The following is a 17,889-nucleotide window of genomic DNA, read 5'->3' as shown; positions in this document are numbered from 1 at the left end:
GGGATTGGACGTAAGTTTCCATTTACACTAATGCATATTCATTTTAAAAAATAGAAGTTTTCTTATGGATACACCTGTGATCCACATAAATCTGGCAACCACCAAAATGAATCCTTTTGAAAACTGAGCATTATGTATTGAAACGCTGATGTTCCGCTTCAATATTCATTCATTCATTTTCTTTTTCGGTTTAGTCCCTTTATTAATCTGGGGTTGCCACAGCGGAATGAACCACCAACTTATCCAGCATGTTTTTACGCAGTGGATGCCCTTCCAGCCACAACACAACATCTCTGGGAAACTTCCACAGACACGCTTTCACTCTCATACACTACAGACAATTTAGTCTACTCAATTTAACTGTACCACATGTCTTTGGACTGTGGGGAAAACCAGAGCACACAGAGGAAACCCACACAAACGCAGGGAGAACATGCAAACTCCACAGAGAAACGCCAACTGACCCAGCCGAGGCTTGAACCAGTGACCTTCTTGCTGTGAGGCGACAGCACTACCTACTGAGCCATCTGTGTCGCCCTCTGTTTTAATATGACAGACTGAAATGCAGATTTTTGAAAAGGGGGGCATGGCTATACACAATCACTCTGGTATTCTGGACTATTGCATACCTTTACTGATTCAATACATGCATCACACAAGTGGCTATTTTTACAAGTGAATATTGCAGATGCTAAAACATTTAAGTCCCCCCTGATATTTTAAAATTGGGATTTTTTTTTCTGGCTCTTGACTCTTCAGTAATTTCTCTTTTATAACAAATAATATGTTCTTTTCATTGCATTTATTGTGAAATAACTGAACAAAAACATAGGAGTAAAATGCTAAAATTAGAAGAAAATTCCACGACACTTTTTTTTGTTCATCAGTTCATCTGAACTCTTCAAGGGAAAATGACCATGGTAGTTTTAAATTCACAAGAGACGAAAGCTCTATTATATTATATAACAAATTTACTTAAGAAAACTAGAGACATTAAAGAGAGACATTCTGGTTTCTGAGTTCCAGGTTGCTCTCCTTCAGGTTTCTTTGACCTAAAATTACAACCAAAAGCAGCTTAATGTTAAATATTTGACTTTGAGTTATGCAGGATAAAAGTAGCAACAGGCAGTGCCAGTGGTTCACCAAATGCAACCATGTGATGTCAATAGCAACGGTGCAACTACTTTATATTAATGGTGGCCACAAAGTCCAAAATTCATGTGGATTTTCTTTAAATGATGTAACTCTTTTTATGGGTTCTCTACCAAATATTTTAGTAAAACACATCAATAATAGTATATCAAGCAAGCCATACAATCTATATGATAAAAACTTGCTTTACATTTGATATAAGTTAACTGTGCTATATTCTTTGGAAACCCCAAAGGTTTCCAGGTCAAATATCCTACCCTATTTAAAATACCAGCCAAGGTTTCCAAGAAGAAAACCAAGTTGCATTTAAAAATACAAATTCCAAGCTGTCTAAAATGCAGCATAAGTTACGTCACTAACGTGATAGAAATGTTTGCACAGCCACCTAGAAATGCTCACCAGAACTTGGTTCTGAGTCCTTAAGCTAAATCTAAAAGCTATGAGTCATGATGGCATCAGACCTTACCTGCAGCAAACCTCTGCAACTCTCGATAAAGGTAAACCACAACAGTAATGCACAAATCTGTCTGTGGTGATAAATGCTCAGTAGAAATTTCTTCCATGCTTAAATTCTAATGGTAAGTCTTCCAACTGACCACATAAAAGCAGATTGCACCCCGCTGCAATCTCGCCTTTGCTCACAGAAATACAGCGAAATGTTAGAAGTAATAATTGATCATGCATTATTCATGGATGTGTCCCTGGGGAGGAAGGCAAGAGGAAAGCGAGGGTGACCAGGGTCAAAATAACGCACCTCTGCATGCTGATCCTCATTACATTTGCCATCTGGACTCAGCGTTTAGACCGGGGCTTCCCTTCCTGATCCCACCACACACACACACACACACACACACACACACACACACACGCACTGCATACAGAAACAAATCTGTTCATGCACACATACACACTGGCAAGCAAATGCACGCTTACAGACACACTTGTGTTCTCTTACAAGCCTCTATGATCTCTCAGATGATGATTTTAATCCAACATGGCATCGTCTCAAAGCTTCTCGCTCTGTATGCCATGTGCATCCAAACCTGACATTGTACACAGCATTTGAACTCTTCCCCTGAGGCCTCGGCTCTGCCCCGAGGCCTCCCAAAACATCTCCAGACTCACCCCGGATTGTACCACTTTAACTGATCGTCAAGGTCTTGGGCATGTGAGACTGCCAAAGCTGAAGGGCTGCTTTATACTGCTCTCTGGTGGATGAACAAGACTCTGCATCTGAAATGCAAACGAAACCTGAGTCAGCAGCTGCAGTTATGAAAGGACGGGCACGGATTGCTAAATAATATCTTTTGTGTTACTCTCACATTCCTTTACTATAAGCTAACATTAGACTGACATTTAACTTATTATATTAGGGTGATACTTTACTTTGTTGCTTTGGAACAAGTGGAGGATGAGTGAACGATGACAGAATTTTTCTTTTTGGTTAAATTATCATTTTAATATAAATGTATTGACATTTTAAAAGCAAATACTAATTATAAATGAGAAATACATACTATAAAATCATTAAAAACTAAAAAAGAAACAATATATAACAAAACTAATATATTTAAAAATATAAAATATATTTATAAACTTAAATAAACAATAAACGTCAAAATATTTACAAAACTAACAGTAGCAATTTAGTTGTACTTAACCTCAATGGCAAATTTTGTATTTATTAGGATATAAAGCATAAATATAAGACTTCTTAAAGGTAACATTTCAAATTGTAGAAGTGCTTCACAGAAGAAATTAGTTTCATTGTTCTGAAGAATAATTATTATTAAAATGAATATACAGTTGAAGTCAGAATTATTAGCCCCCATGAATTATGAGGGCACAATATATTTTATGTTAAGAAACATTTAACATATTTTTTAGCAGTAAACATGTCAGGCAAAATTATTTAAATGAATCATTGACTTTTTTACAGATTTATTTACATTTTAAAAGTATATTTGGATACCTTTTCTGCTGAAGATACTGTTGTCTTAAAAAATATAATAATAAAAATTGTATATACCATAGGAATACCTGGATATCAGTTATCGTCCCATGCCTAGCTGTGAGGTAACAGTGCTAACCACTAAGCCACTGTTCCCAATACTAAGTAAATAAATAAATCAAGATTGTGGAAAATAACCAAATACTCTGTAAAGAAATATTCAGCCCAGAATTTATCTTCAATAAATAAAACAGAGACAAACAAAATCAATAATTAAATACTTAAATTTCTTTCTTCGTAGTATAATTTATAGAAAAAAAAGTCTATTAAATTATGCAAACAGCAGCATTTCCACTAGTGCTCTCAGAATGTGTACAGACTCCCACATAAACAAACACTCTGTATTTATCCTAATGTCCTCCATTATCCTTCCCTGTGAGGCCCTGCTAACATCGCCATTGATTTCACTTTTATCTCATTCCCACACACATTCTCTAACATCCTTTATTCGCTCGTTCTCCCCGTCTCACCTTCTTGTTCTCATTAGGATGTAAATGGACATTATTGTTATCAGACCCCAAGAAAGAGGAACAAAGAGAAATACAGAAAGAGTCAGCTGAGACATTATAGTGATACTCAACATCCATTGCACTGATAAAGGGAAGAACAAAACAAATGTCAGGCCTTTCAGACACTGGGCTAAGTTAAAATGAAAGTGCTAGACTCCCCCTGGTGGCAGAACAGAATTTTTCCAATAGGGGCAGTAGTAGGTAGAAACCAAGTGTGCCGCAAGCCTACGTTTGAGTGAAGGTTTCGGCCGTTAGATCGCCCCCTGGGGGCTGGCTGCAGTACAAGTCATAAAGCCCGCCTCCTCCGTGTTAATGAAGGAGACTTGAGCCCAAATAAAAAAAATGATTACACTTGCAATAAAATGTCCCGAAAGATAGTTCTGGTCGATTAAGGCACTGGTTATTGTGCTGAAATAGGTGCAGATCTTCATTTTTGTAAACAGTTTGTTTTTAGCAGTAATTTAATGCTGGGCGTGTCATCGTGATTGACAGCTGTGATTTACAGTTTCTCAAAGCGCGGCGTCTGAGCTTCGGCAGGAGACTGAAGTGTTATTATTCGATTTCTGTGTTATTTTACCATGACAAAATGAGTTCAGCAGTAAACTATAGTTTCTGACATACATGATCCTGGTGGAACACTGTTTATTCGCTAAGTTCAGGGCTTTTTTCGGGCGTTATTAGTTTGCTGATACACGCCTAGCCACCCAGATAGCAAAACACAGTTCCGGCTAGATTCTCGCCTGCCGGAGACTTATCTTAGAGCTCAGACTGACTAATGTTACCTCTGCTGGACCTACTCCGGATGCCTGGACTCACTGCCCAAATCCACCCCGAGTCAATCGAGCCAGATGCGGCGGCCGAGCGAGCCGGCGCTGCCGCATGCGAGCCGGAATCAGCCCGCGACGCCGCGAGTAAGTTGTGCGCTGCGGCCTGGAGCTGGCGCGATTGAATATATAAAACCCTCATATTTGTTAACGTTATTACATCCATTTGTGTTGATATGACAGCAAACGCATGCTGGGGGGCGTGGTTGATTTTACATAAAGCGTTTGGTTGGAAGCTCGACTCTGCTCATTTTCGCGGCTCCTCCTCTGGCTCCATCAGACAATCCTTCTGCGCATGTCTGGCTCCAATTTCAGCAGTCTTTTGCGACAGTTTGTGCCCGTCAAGCAGGCGTTTTGCCCTCAAGGCGTTCAATGGGAAAAAGGGCTGTCGCGTCGTCCATATTTTTTACAGTCATTGGTAGAAACTGACACAGTTTCCATGAAACTCGTCTCCATAGGAACTGTGGGTGAATATGGCAAGCCGTTTAACATTTAATCGTCTTCCAAATATAGTAGTATCTATTGTCATGCTAATAACTATTTTCTCCAGTTAAGTACTGGGCCTACTAGACTAATATTCAGTTGAAACTAGTTCCTATTTTTAGTTACTAGTTTTTATTTATTGATTTTTTTTTATTATTAGATTCATATTTTTATTCATCATACTGACACTTATTTAGTAGCAATATGGATCTTTAGGGGATTTCAGGGATTTAGATATAGGAATTTCAGTTGGGATTTTGATTTTTATTGCTATTTTAATTTCGTTTTGACATTTTTTATATTCCAAATTGTGACTAAGACTTTATTGTTGTTGTTTTGTAGTTGTTAACTTAGTAATATACCTATTATAAGATAGGTACCAGTATTTTATAATTATATACTAGTATTTATTTATACTCATACCTTTAAAATAAATGCCAATGTATAGTATTTGTTTATCAGCTATTAGTACAGTTATTTTCCTATATGCTAAATGACTAAATGCAAATCCTTTGTAATCAAATTAAAAAAGTTATCTTACTCAAACTAGCCACAACTGATGTTTTTTCTCCTCATATTATGTTATGAGAAGTCAGAATGGCCACTGTGGTGTTCAATTAAAAATCTTACTAATAAATAAAACATTTTTACCAGTAATAGTTTAAATATGTACTTAGCAATAAGTACTAATGTACTAACATCTACTAAAGTGATACTAATAGCTAGGCCCACACGGAATCTGCGAGCGCTGGAATTCACAGATTTTCAGCCCATCGAGTCTATGTATTTACTTGTATAAATGTGTGTAAATTCCTATTTATTCAGTTTTTAAATTCATTTTCACTAATATTATTGTGATATAATAATAATCGTAATATTAAAATGTTCATATTATTTATTTACAATACACTTTTCAAAGTCATTTTCTGTCTTTTAGTAGATATATTATTATATTATATTATATTATATTATATTATATTATATTATATTATATTATATTATATAAGACACTTGTTTTGTTTACCAGTGGTTGTCATTGGATTTGCTATGTAAACATTAAATAAATGTTGAAAAGGTATAATTTTTTTTCATATATTAAGTGTTTCGTTATGATACTGCTAAAATCATTCTGCATAAATCCGCAGTTTTTACAAAATTCTCAGCAGAAATTGCAAAAAATGTTCTGTCTGGCCCTACTAATAGCTAAACAGTAACCACTTGTAACAGAAACTTACAAATTGATAGTTAAGAGAATATCAAATAATAATTACTAGTATCTAAGGATAGATAATAGAGTTTTAAAAATATGTACTAGTACCGGATGAATAAGTTAAAATCTAAAAACAATAGAATCTGGTAAATAAGTACCTAAAGAATAAGTACTATACACTCTCGGAAATAAAGGTACAGGAGCTGTCACTGTGGCAGTACATTTTTTAAAGGTACATAGTTGTACCTGAAGGATTCAGAATGGTATGTTAAAGGTACTTTTTTTTCATTTGGGCACTAGTATGTACCTTTGAGGTACAATTACGGACCCTTCAGGTACAAAAATGTACTTTTTGAAAGGGTACTGGCCCAGTGACAGCTCCTGTACCTTTATTTCTGAGAGTGCAGTAGCTAATGAATTAGTACAAGATGCAAAAGATATTAAGTGACCAAAAATAGGTTCACTGTAAAAAATCACATGATCAATTTGTCATGACATCATATGTTTTTGGTTCATTGTAACTTATTAAACCAAGTTAATCTTGTTCTAACTTAATTTTATAAGTTATGCAGGCTGTTTTAAGTCAGTTTGACATAATGTAAGTTCACTGGACTCATAAGGTTAATTTGATTCAGCTTAAAAAATTAGGGCAACTAGGATTTTTTACAGTGTAAAGTGATAGCATGTAAATAGATATGAGTAGTTTATGGATTAAATGCCAAATGGCTTGCCATAGTGGGTAGGATTGAATCTATAACAATGTCCCATGCTACAAGATATATAATCATACAAACACCTCAGAGTTAATTAAACTACATAAAGCAACATAAAATAGCATAAGTATGAAAACAAAACAAGAGTTGTTAGAATTATGAGCTCCTCAATTGATACTTGTCCCATTTTCTCGCAGCTATGAGTCACGATCAGTTGACAGTTTGAATTACTTGACTTGGAGCTCCAAACAATTATAAGGGTGGGTCTAATAAGGCCCTTACTCTTCACCCAAACATAGAGGTGACATTCAAATCTCCTCTCAGGAAAAAACACAGAGAGGAAAAAAAAGAAGTAGTTGTACTACCATGGCAAAGATATTTATAGGAAGTTTGCATTCGCACACAGTGTCAGAAATAAACTTCCGAGTTTGTCGTGTTCTCTGAGACGGTAACCGGTGGGGTGTGTGAAATGCCTCACTGGAGCTTTAGATACTATGAGAGAAGATGTGATACATGTATATTGGATTGTGCATGCTGAGGGAAATACAGTATAAAGCAGAGACATCTTTGTTTGTATGAAAGTGTTTGTCTTGGATTCCAGGAAATGCTCAGAGCTTTTGAAATGTGTTGTGTGGTTTACAGTAGAACCTGTTTGTCCAGTACCTGTTTACGTTATAAACCCTCCCCCCGTGAGAGCTATGGCTTATAACGCTTTAGTTTCACAAACTAAGCGTACGTCCGTATGTGTGCAGACATGCGTGGGTGAATCATATCAGGAAAGTTCTTTCTGGCTGAAACCTGTGACATCACGATTTGTACGATTTCTGAAGACACCCCCTTTTCTCTTTAACAAAAATAAAGTGGGCAAATTCCAAGAAAAAATACATCCTCATGTGCCATCACGCATACAGAATCCTGCACTATGTTATATGCATTGGCATGTAACATAGTGATATGTACATATCTGATATGTACATTCAGGTCAGGTTCTTAAAGGAAATTGTCAAAAATAGAGAGGGAAAATGAATAAACATTTAAACAAAAATGTACTTTTATCCTGGATCTGTTTCCATCAACCTATGTTATGCAGTAATTTCCCCCACCTCACCAAAAGTCATTTAAAAAAGATAAAATTTATGTTAGTAGGACTACATTGATCCATTGTATCCATTTAATCAAAGGTGACATCGATGATTTATTCAAGAGCTGATTACAAAGAAAGCCATTTTTACTTGAGAGTGGCCAAATATGCTGTATTTTAGGAATTATAGTTTATTGCTTCACAGAGGAACTGTGGATTCAAAGCTTCCGGATGAAATGATCAACCTTTTTGAAATATGATATAGCTTAATGTAGTGTTTGTTGCATAAAGTAAAAAGATCCCAGTTTATATAAATACATTCCTATATCTTTGAAGAATGATCAAGCGACATTCATGTATGCCAGATGTTCAGTAAAACTAAAAATGTGGGGGTGAATAGGGGAAAATCATTTAATTGTAGTTTCACAAAAAATCGATGAGTTTTGAATTGTCTGAATGATATCCTCATGTGAGCAGAGAACAACAACTTTTTAATATTTATTTATTTTTGCTAAATTGAAAAAGAAAGAAAAGAAAAAAACTCTTGAATGCAGGCTGCTAAAGTTTTTGAAAAGAACAGTATTATCCCCTCTGTGTCAAAAATGTGACAGCATGCACATAATGGATTTTACCAGCTCAGTCCATCCGCTTGTTTAATGTGACATCGCGCAAAGCAGCTTATAGGTCCATGCGCACTATCAGACTGTTGGGGAAGACTTAACAACTGGTAATAATAAACGTTTACAAAGCGATGCAATACTTTCGAAAATCAAGACCGCAATATATATATATATATATATATATATATATATATATATATATATATATATATATATATATATATATATATAATAAATTTAAAATTCAATTTAATGTGTGACATGACTAAAAAGAGGTCATAAATGAAACTTTTCTCATTTCAAATGAGTAGCAGCTTGGACCCGGAAACAGTATTCCATATGTCACGACTTGAATTAAATGGAAAACCATGCATGAGTCCTTAACAAAAAAAAAAAAAAAAGACAATGGTGTACTACAGGACTGTATGTAAAAAGAAGCATAGTGTTCCTTAAAAAGTGACATCACCACCTACTGGCCTGCACAATACAGTTGTTTGGTCATTATTTTCTTAGATCTGTGTAATGGTATCGCTTTGACAATGTTGTTATATGTTTAAAAAGTCAGAATTAATTGAAAAGCTGCAATAAGATACTTAACCATAAACAAAAAAAAAGTTTTGTGGAATAAATAATATCCACGGATGTTAAATGTTCTTCATTTAAATAATAAATGGCAATAAAAAACTTTATTTTTAGGTTTTAAACTTTTTTCTATGTCAGTCTGTTCATATACTACAGCATACAGTAAAAAATGACACATTGGTGAGGCTGATTTCCTCTACAATTTCCTCTTTTACTTTCTGTGGTGAGTAGTCATCATTTGCTTTTCTTGTTTGAGTAAAAATATTGTCCTTCAAATGTATGACTTGATATCCTGACTATGTTTTGCACTTGTCTTAAGATTAGGATTGCAACATAATCATTCTTTAAATGTGTGACTCAGTTCCTTTTGTGACTCCGTAAAATGATTTGTTCAAATGCTAAATTCCAAATACAAATGTACTGTATGTCAACTCTGTGTGTGTGTGTGTGTGTGTGTGTGTGTGTGTGTGTGTGTCATGTTGTATGCTTTTAAACATCACTGATATTAAACAGTACATTGACCATCAAATGTCAGTGTATTTGAGGAAAAGTATTGTTTGTTCTTTGACAGTATCATTTAAGCACAATTTAACACTACTTAACTGACAGACGGTCTGGTTGGATCTGGGCAAAGTAAGAGAGTAAGTGACTCTGTAATAATAAAGTTCTTGTATACTATAATTATTTTTTAATGACCTACGCAAACAGTAGGTCTATATTATGGGTTTCAAACCTTAAAATTGATAGAAAATTGTATAATCCTTCACAATTTATTCTTCTTCACACACACACACACACACACGCACATGCTAAAACATGGATTATTTTTTATTGACCCATATTTTCAACTTTTAAGTGACTTGTTTATTTCTAAAGCTATATAGGCTATGTTTGTTTTTTGTTTTTTGGGTGGAGGTGGGGGTGGGGTCCTTGATAGCTCATTACATAGTAGTTTTTATTTATTTGTATTTTATTTTTTAAACCCGTCATTTACAATGTTCTTGAAGATTATCTTAAATACACTAATGTAGAATACACACAGAAGTCTTCTACTAGTATAAACAACTGAAGCATGTTGACATTTGGTCTAAACAAATTGAAAAGACGAAAGTATGACCAAACTGTGGTGATCAGATCTACAGTGACGTGTCTCACCTCTCGATACGCGATGCCATCACGAAACCCCCCTACAAAACCTCATAAGCAACCTGAAGCAGCAGAAAACGAAACTCCTCTTGTCTCCGCCCATAGAGAGGACGAGGCTCTTAAAGCTCAAATCATCAGATTCAGCTCATTTCATAATCAAGGTGCGGCTTCGGTGAACAGGTGTTTGAGTCAGGGCTTCTCCGATTTTTATTTACATTTTAAACGTATTTTTTTTTATTATTTTGACCGATTCATAATCGGAAGGCTGCTGAAAGCGAGCGATATTTGGACACTATTAGGTTATTTGCTAAGCAGGTTTAGTTTTTAAACTCATTCTGAGAAGATGGCACATAAAGGACTGCAACTCCTAGGGTTTACTCTATCGTTGCTAGGGTTGATTGGGCTCATTATTGGCACAATCATGCCCCAGTGGAAGATGTCTGCTTACGTTGGAGATAATATAATCACAGCTATTGCGATGTACCAGGGCCTTTGGATGTCGTGCGCTTACCAGAGCACCGGCCAACAGCAATGCAAGGTGTATGACTCCGTCCTACAACTCGACAGTAAGTTCAAACTGCCTATAAACTTTTAACTGTGTAAACCCTGTTTGCAGTTCCAAAACGTACCTTAACCTCTACTGAACTTCTTTGGAATACAAGTTGTGGTTTTAAATTTCCGAAAGCTGCCGTTTAGAGAAAACTGTAGCCTACCTGAGTGCACGCATGCGCGTACTATTCACCGTACTGGCTAAAGACAGTGGTACTGAGAAGCTTCGTACTGTGATAATGCGTACTCTAGCGTTTGTAAACAAATTATGAAATAAGTTTTCATATTTATTGCGGCATCATACTGAATTATTTTTAAAATTATGATTCTTGTTATGATTACCTGTAAAAAAATAAACAGACCTTTCACACTATTTTGATGTTTTTCTTTACCCGTACATGAAAGATATCGAGCTCAAACTGTTTGTCATTACCACGCCCTGTTCACTTGGCGGCAACTCATCTCGAGTTACCGCAGTAATGACACGCACCTGTCCTATTACTACACGAGTTTTTAAAAACAAAAATCATGCTTTGTTTTGTGCTAAGATTAAAAATTTAATAAAATTTGTCTGTCATTCAAGTGGCGTTTGGTTACAAAATATCTTTCACACGTTCGTGCAAAACTGGTTGTTAGATAAGATTTTTTGTTTAGACTACGTTTTGTTACTATGTGTGTGCGTGCTCACTCGTCAAAGAAGCTTAAAGTTGATAAAGGCATCTGTCCTTCAGGAATGTGCAAATATTTCCAACCTAGAGTTGCCAAAATAGGAGATTATTCGTGATTATAAAACAAAATATAAATCGTTTTAACATAAGTGTGAACTCTCTAACTGGGGCATTGCTAGTTTATTGATGGCTGATACGGTTGGGTTACGCTTTTACTCAAAGTAATGATTATACGGGCGTGACTCCCACCCTTCCTCCCCTCGCGGAAATTCAGTGCTCCTGGATCGGGTGGGGAGTCAGGCATTGTCTTTGAAGGGCTTCAGTTATTTTGCCAACAGCTTATTAAAACAACCAAGAGAAGACTCCTTTGTAAAGCACATAAACACCGACAATAAACTCTTTTTATTATATAATAACACTACAGGCGTTTTGCCTTTGTTTGGTTAATGTTTATTTACCAGATTTGTTTTTCAATTTTTACTCCCAGCATTCGAGATTGATGGAAAGGAGTTGTTTGGCTCACTTCAGCCATTTTGTGTTTATGGTTATAAGTTTATAGACCCTAAAGTAATTTAGCTTTTTACCATATCAGTTTTTGATAAAGGTAGTGTGAAATAAGACTCTTATCAGTGAGTTTATTTTCCATTTATGATCTGTACACAAACATACCTCACATTTCAGGTTTGTAATTACATCTAACTGTAATATTGCTATTAGGGATGAAAAAACAGACAATGTGACGTAATTGCCTGCAGCCATTTTGTACATCAAGCTAGATTTTAATTTCAACTTTAATTCAGATGAAGACTTTTAAGTTTTCCTAAGAACTTCTGGATTTCTACTCCGTAACAATCTGAATTGTTAAGAAGTGCTAAAATGCTTTTGATGAGCCAACTATGCCAACAAAAAGAAAATAAAGTAATGCTGCAGTAACACCCAACTTCCCATATCTGGTCAAACCGGTTCCTTCTCTAAAGCTAAAGGGCAAATTGCTGCCCACATATGTACACAATCTTCCCTGCGCTCTCAAAGGAGCCTTCCGGTTGGAACCGGTCTTTGCACCTGACTGCAGGTGTAGTGGGGGAAGGGCTTTTGTTCTGAGTCAGAGAGAAAAACAAAAGTCAGTGGATAACTGGGCCATTTTAAAGTTTATAATCTTTATTTTTGACTCACCATTGGAATGCAGCTTACTTGCAGTCATTGTTAGTTTATTTACCTTCAAGTAAAAAGGCAGATTTATTTACCTTTTCTTTTTGTAACTTTCTTTCTTTACCCTCCCCCTTTCTAGGTGCTCTCCAGGCAACTCGTGCCCTTATGGTTGTAGCAATTCTTCTTACAGTAGCTGGACTGGGTGTGGCCAGCATGGGCATGAAGTGTACTAACTGTGGTGGTGATGACAAGGTCAAAAAGTCCCGCATTGCCATGACAGGCGGTATAATCCTCTCTGTTGGAGGTAAGATTACTCCCTTATCATTTGAGATGTTGCTAAAGCACAACATTTTGCCCCAAAAAATGCTGTCTGAAATCTAATCCTCAAACACTTTACTTTTTAGGAATGTCTGATATTTTTGCCATTTCAATTTACTCTAGTACAGATCTTTGTCAGATGACATTTTTTAAATGTTTTTCTCCTGTTGTGCGCTGAAAAATGTCTTTGTCAAGAACATGTTTGGAATTTTTCTCAAAAGTAACTAATTTATTGTTTCTCTTCCTCAGCCCTCTGTAGCATTGTTGCCTGTGGCTGGTTTACAAGTCAAATTATCAGGGATTTCTACAACCCCTTCACACCTGTCAATACAAAGTAAGTAGCTGCAATGAATGTGTGCTTCAAATAATTTTAGTCCTCTAAACATTTAATACGCAATAGTTAAATGTTCATATGCAAAATTTCACTTTGTAGCACTCATATTGATTTTGCTTCTTTTAGATATGTTGATTCTAAGTAACTTTTGCAACTGTCAACTATCTACTAAAATACTATTTAGATGGTCTCCAAACATAATCATTCCAACCACACATCTTAACGCTAAACTAACAATGACCTACAGGCTGGGATGAACATTTTTTTTCTTCTTCCACTACATCTAGCACTCAGCAATGTCCAAACAGCTTTAAAAGCTTAGGGGAAATGTGGTGAGCAAGCAAAATCCAGGCTTTCAATGAATATAGCTTACAGTCGTCATCATCAAAATGATGCCTGCTCAAAGAAAACTGATACTTTTATTCAATAATATTGATTTTATGCTTATGTAGATTCAACCACATTGCATAGTTGTATTTGGACAGTAAAAGGTTTACAGACTGTTGTTCAACACATGCAGACTACAAACAAATCCACTGCACATGATGAACGGGTTTCGTCATTTATCATGTACCTGTACTGTTGTTATGTGGACAGTCTAGGAAGTTGGCCTACAAGCAGTTGCAGGCTAACAAGGACCATGTGTGGATCACCACAGAATACATTTAGCTAGGGCATACTTTGCTTTTAATTATAACAGTTTTTCTTTAGTTTCTCTTTAACTGTTTCATGAAAATGAAACCTAAGAAATTAAACTTCCATTTACGACCCCAACGTTATATAAATAAACAAGCAAAATGCTGAGGTATATTTAGTTTTATTTCCCAGTGATGGGTTGCAGCTTGAAGGGCATCCGCTGCGTTAAACATATGCTGGACAAGTTGGCGGTTCATTCCACTGTGGCGATCCCAGATTAATAAAGGGACTAGGCCGAAAAGAAAATGAATGAATGAATGAATGAATGAATGAATATTTCGTTTTGGTTGGAATCATGGTGTAAGTGTTCTAGAATTCTAACTGAGGCTGCATTTCATTAGAAGATTTCATCTCTATGCCATAATAAAGGGGGATGAAGGAGTAGGGGACCAAAAACCAGACAAAATATGTTCATTGACTTCTGCTATAACAAATGATTAAATGTGCAAGAAAAATTATGTTCAGCACTTGTACCCAAAAATATCTACAATTCTAAAGGTTTGTCTATTAATGTGTTAAGCGAGTAGATTCAGCTAGCAACAACACTGTGAAGTGTTTTTTGTAAAAAACAAAAGGAGATGTCATCAAAATGAAGTGTCCCCCGTTGACCTATCTTCTGTTTCTTTTATTGAACACAATGCAAAGGAAACTGAAAGCTCATAATATAATATAATATTCTCTCTCTGTAGGTATGAATTTGGTGCAGCTATTTTCATCGCCTGGGCTGGTGCATTTCTCGATATAATGGGTGGAGGCATGTTGGCCTCTTCTTGCTCAAAGGGTCAGTCATCTCCTAATTACCCTAAGTCCTCCAGACCCGTCAAGTCCTCCAGACCACCCAGCAGCAGCAAGGAATATGTTTGAGCCATTTGTTCACGACCTGGAAAGGACATGATCAATCCCAGAGTATGGGTAGAAGTTTGCCCTGTCAGCTGATATGAGATCTGTTTAATTTGGTTTGTATGTTTGACTATAGATAGAAAAAACAGCTCAAAGGTATTTTTGGCCAACTTTTACTTGTGTTCTGATACAGCAGCCCACCAAAAATGGTCACTTCTTTCTTTTGGTTAGCTCCTTGTTCCACCTTCCCCACCCCCGATTATAAAATGTGAGTTTGCAAAGGGGCTTCTTCCCCAGAGTCTTCCTCATTTCAGATTACTGTCACCTTTAGTGAACATGAAAGAGGGAGACCTGCTCAGGGAAAAATCATTACTCATACTGCTCTGTTACACCACATCTCTGCTTCCAGCTGTTAAACCCTTGCTTGCATCATTTTAGGAACTGCGCCAGACACTGAGGTGCTTATGAACAATTAATACATGCATTACATTTTTAAAGCTAAGAGTAACATGCAAATAACCTGGTTCACTTTGCAGCATTTTCCCTGTCTGGTCCCCATGCCAGCAGAAACTCTTTTCATACTTCATTTTATACAAATTAGCACCCTTTAAGTGAAGTTTCACTCATAAATTCAATGAATCATTCTTTTCAGTGTATGCTGATGAAGCTGGATTAAAACTTTAGATGGAAAAATGAAGATTAATTTGGTTTGGATGAGGCTTAACATGAAGCACTAAAATCAAATTGCTCTTTCTTATGCAACATGAACCTTTTGATTTGCTGTTGTCCTTTGTTTTGAGTGTACACCTTGGTTTTTGTGCCCATTTAGGAAGGTAATGTTTTTTGTTTTTATACACTCCATTAATTGGTCACAAAAAAGCTGTGAATATTGGCTTAGTTGAATCACCGCTGGTTCCAACTATTTTTATGTTACTGTAAAACTTTTTTTTTTATCCATAATATGAACATTTAAAACTGGACTATACTTTTTTTTTTTTATTTTGCTTTGGTCTGTGCTTGAACCATTTGATGTGGGTTGCACTCAAGTCTACTTAGGATAGAGTCACGTGAATGTCTGTGACTAGCTTATGCAAATATTTAACTTTTTAAAATGTTTTTGACTTCAAGTTTGCAATTGAAAAATTTTATGTAAATAAATTTTTTAAACAGTGTCTGACTTATTTCATTTTCCTTTGTCTAATATGTACCAGTTTAACCATATTAGTGATTTGCAAATACTTCAGGAATGGTGTGTCACGTGGTCTTTGGACTTCAGTATCATAGTTTGCAAATTCTGGCTTTCACATGAAACATTTTTGTAGGTTGTTAATGGGAGAATTTGAGTAAACGGATGATGGGTCACTGCAACTCATTCAGTGAATTAGTTATGTCATGACATTTTTATACTTTTGCCCTTTTAATCAAGCATTTTGATATAGAATTTAAGCATATTTTACAATGGAGGAACGAGGAAATATTATAGTTACTATATAGCTTTTGCATAGTTAAATATTCCATGGTGGGCTTACACTGTAGTTGATCGTTTTGGTCAAATGATTATCAAGTTTTCCTTTTTCCCAATAAAATCTGTTGCTTTTATATTTTTACATTTAAACCTGTTGGAGCGTTAAAAAGTAAAATTGTGGAGGGGACATTCTACAGTAATGTTCATTTTTCTGTCTACGATTTTACACTTAAAAAACATCTTTAGGTTTACTTTTTTTTTCCTTTTATTAATAAAACGATATGTTATTTAAATTATCAATGTGGCAATAATTAGTTTTAATTACTTCTGAAAAATTTCAAACCACATAACTGCTTGTCCTCAGTTTTTTACCATTTAACGTACATGCTTTAAAGCAGGGTTTTTCAAAGTCTAAGACTGTCGGCCTCTCTTTTAACACAACTTATCCATTGGCGCCCCCCTCCTCCCAAACACGCACGCACGCACACACACACACACACACACACACACACATATATATATATATATATATATATATATATTTATACATATATATATATATATATATATATATATATATTTATATATATGTATGTATATATATGTATGTGTATATATATATATATATATATATATATATATATATATATATATATGTATGTATGTATGTATATATGTATGTATACAGTACTGTATGTATACAGTATGTATACAGTATATATATTTATATATATATGTATGTATACAGTACTGTATGTATACAGTATACATATATATATATATATATATATATATATATATATATAGATATATAGTAAAAGACAGACAGATGTCAGACTGTTAACTCACTTTTATCATCATTTGCATGAAAGTGCAATTATTTACAGAGTAATAACAAGTATTTTAATATAACATTTTTAAAACTAGGATGATGGTTCAATATGAATAGAACAGATCCAAGAACTGTCCATCCCAGTCAAAACAGTTGAAGTTTAGCGGGTCTTATGCTGTCATTAGCCAAAATATTTTGACAAACCACACATAAAGGTCGTGGTTCATCAGCTGGTCCTGTCCACGTAAATCCTAAACTCAAATGCTGATCATCATATCGTCGTCTTTTGGGTTTAAGCCCTGAACTAGAAGGCTTTGAATCGGGGGGTCTCAGAAACCGATCCATTGTATTAGCAGGCATATACCTGTATTGGCGGGCTTGCCAAACAGAAGCGAATTCACAGCTATGGCCTTCTGGGTAAAAAAGGTTTTCTTATATTTGACGCGTTTTTTTTTTTAGCTTTGTTTAAATAAAACGTTTAAAAATAATAAAAAAATACATATAATAATTAAACTTAATTTTTATTATATAATATTTTTTCCCGCGCCTCCCATGACATGCTTTGGCGCCCCCCAGGGGAGGCGTGCCTCACACTTTGAAAACCCCTGCATTAAAGCAATAAAATATAAAATAACATTTTAAAAGAAAATACCAAAGAAATATTATATAATCTATCATGAAAGTAGTTCCCTGGAGTTATCACTGGT

The 17,889-nt window shown here is 35.4% G+C and overlaps 2 protein-coding genes across 7 annotated transcripts in view; one reads left to right on the top strand and one right to left on the bottom strand.

Annotated features, from left to right (window-relative positions):
• Positions 1 to 17,889, bottom strand: part of nlgn2b (neuroligin 2b) — a 333,407-nt gene that overhangs the window by 313,187 nt on the left and 2,331 nt on the right. For 4 of the 6 annotated variants that reach the window (XM_087268665.1, XM_087268672.1, XM_087268666.1 and 1 more), the window contains exon 3: positions 2,278 to 2,385. The gene's annotated coding sequence lies outside the window, so the exon portion shown is untranslated. Of the gene's footprint in view, positions 1 to 2,277; positions 2,386 to 10,960; positions 11,090 to 17,889 lie in introns of those variants that run through there. The other 2 variants (XM_087268668.1, XM_087268669.1) reach the window with 1 other exon arrangement.
• cldn7b (claudin 7b) lies at positions 10,494 to 16,055 on the top strand. The gene is given in 4 exon segments (NM_131637.3): positions 10,494 to 10,897; positions 12,837 to 13,001; positions 13,265 to 13,349; positions 14,735 to 16,055. Coding segments are annotated over 4 exon segments (648 nt in total). The 5' UTR covers positions 10,494 to 10,674; the 3' UTR covers positions 14,910 to 16,055.

Source organism: Danio rerio, chromosome 10 (genome assembly GCF_052040795.2).
Source record: "Danio rerio strain M-AB ecotype USA chromosome 10, GRCz13ab, whole genome shotgun sequence".
NCBI classification, from domain to species: domain Eukaryota; kingdom Metazoa; phylum Chordata; class Actinopteri; order Cypriniformes; family Danionidae; genus Danio; species Danio rerio.
This window is presented reverse-complemented; position numbering and strand designations above follow the sequence as displayed.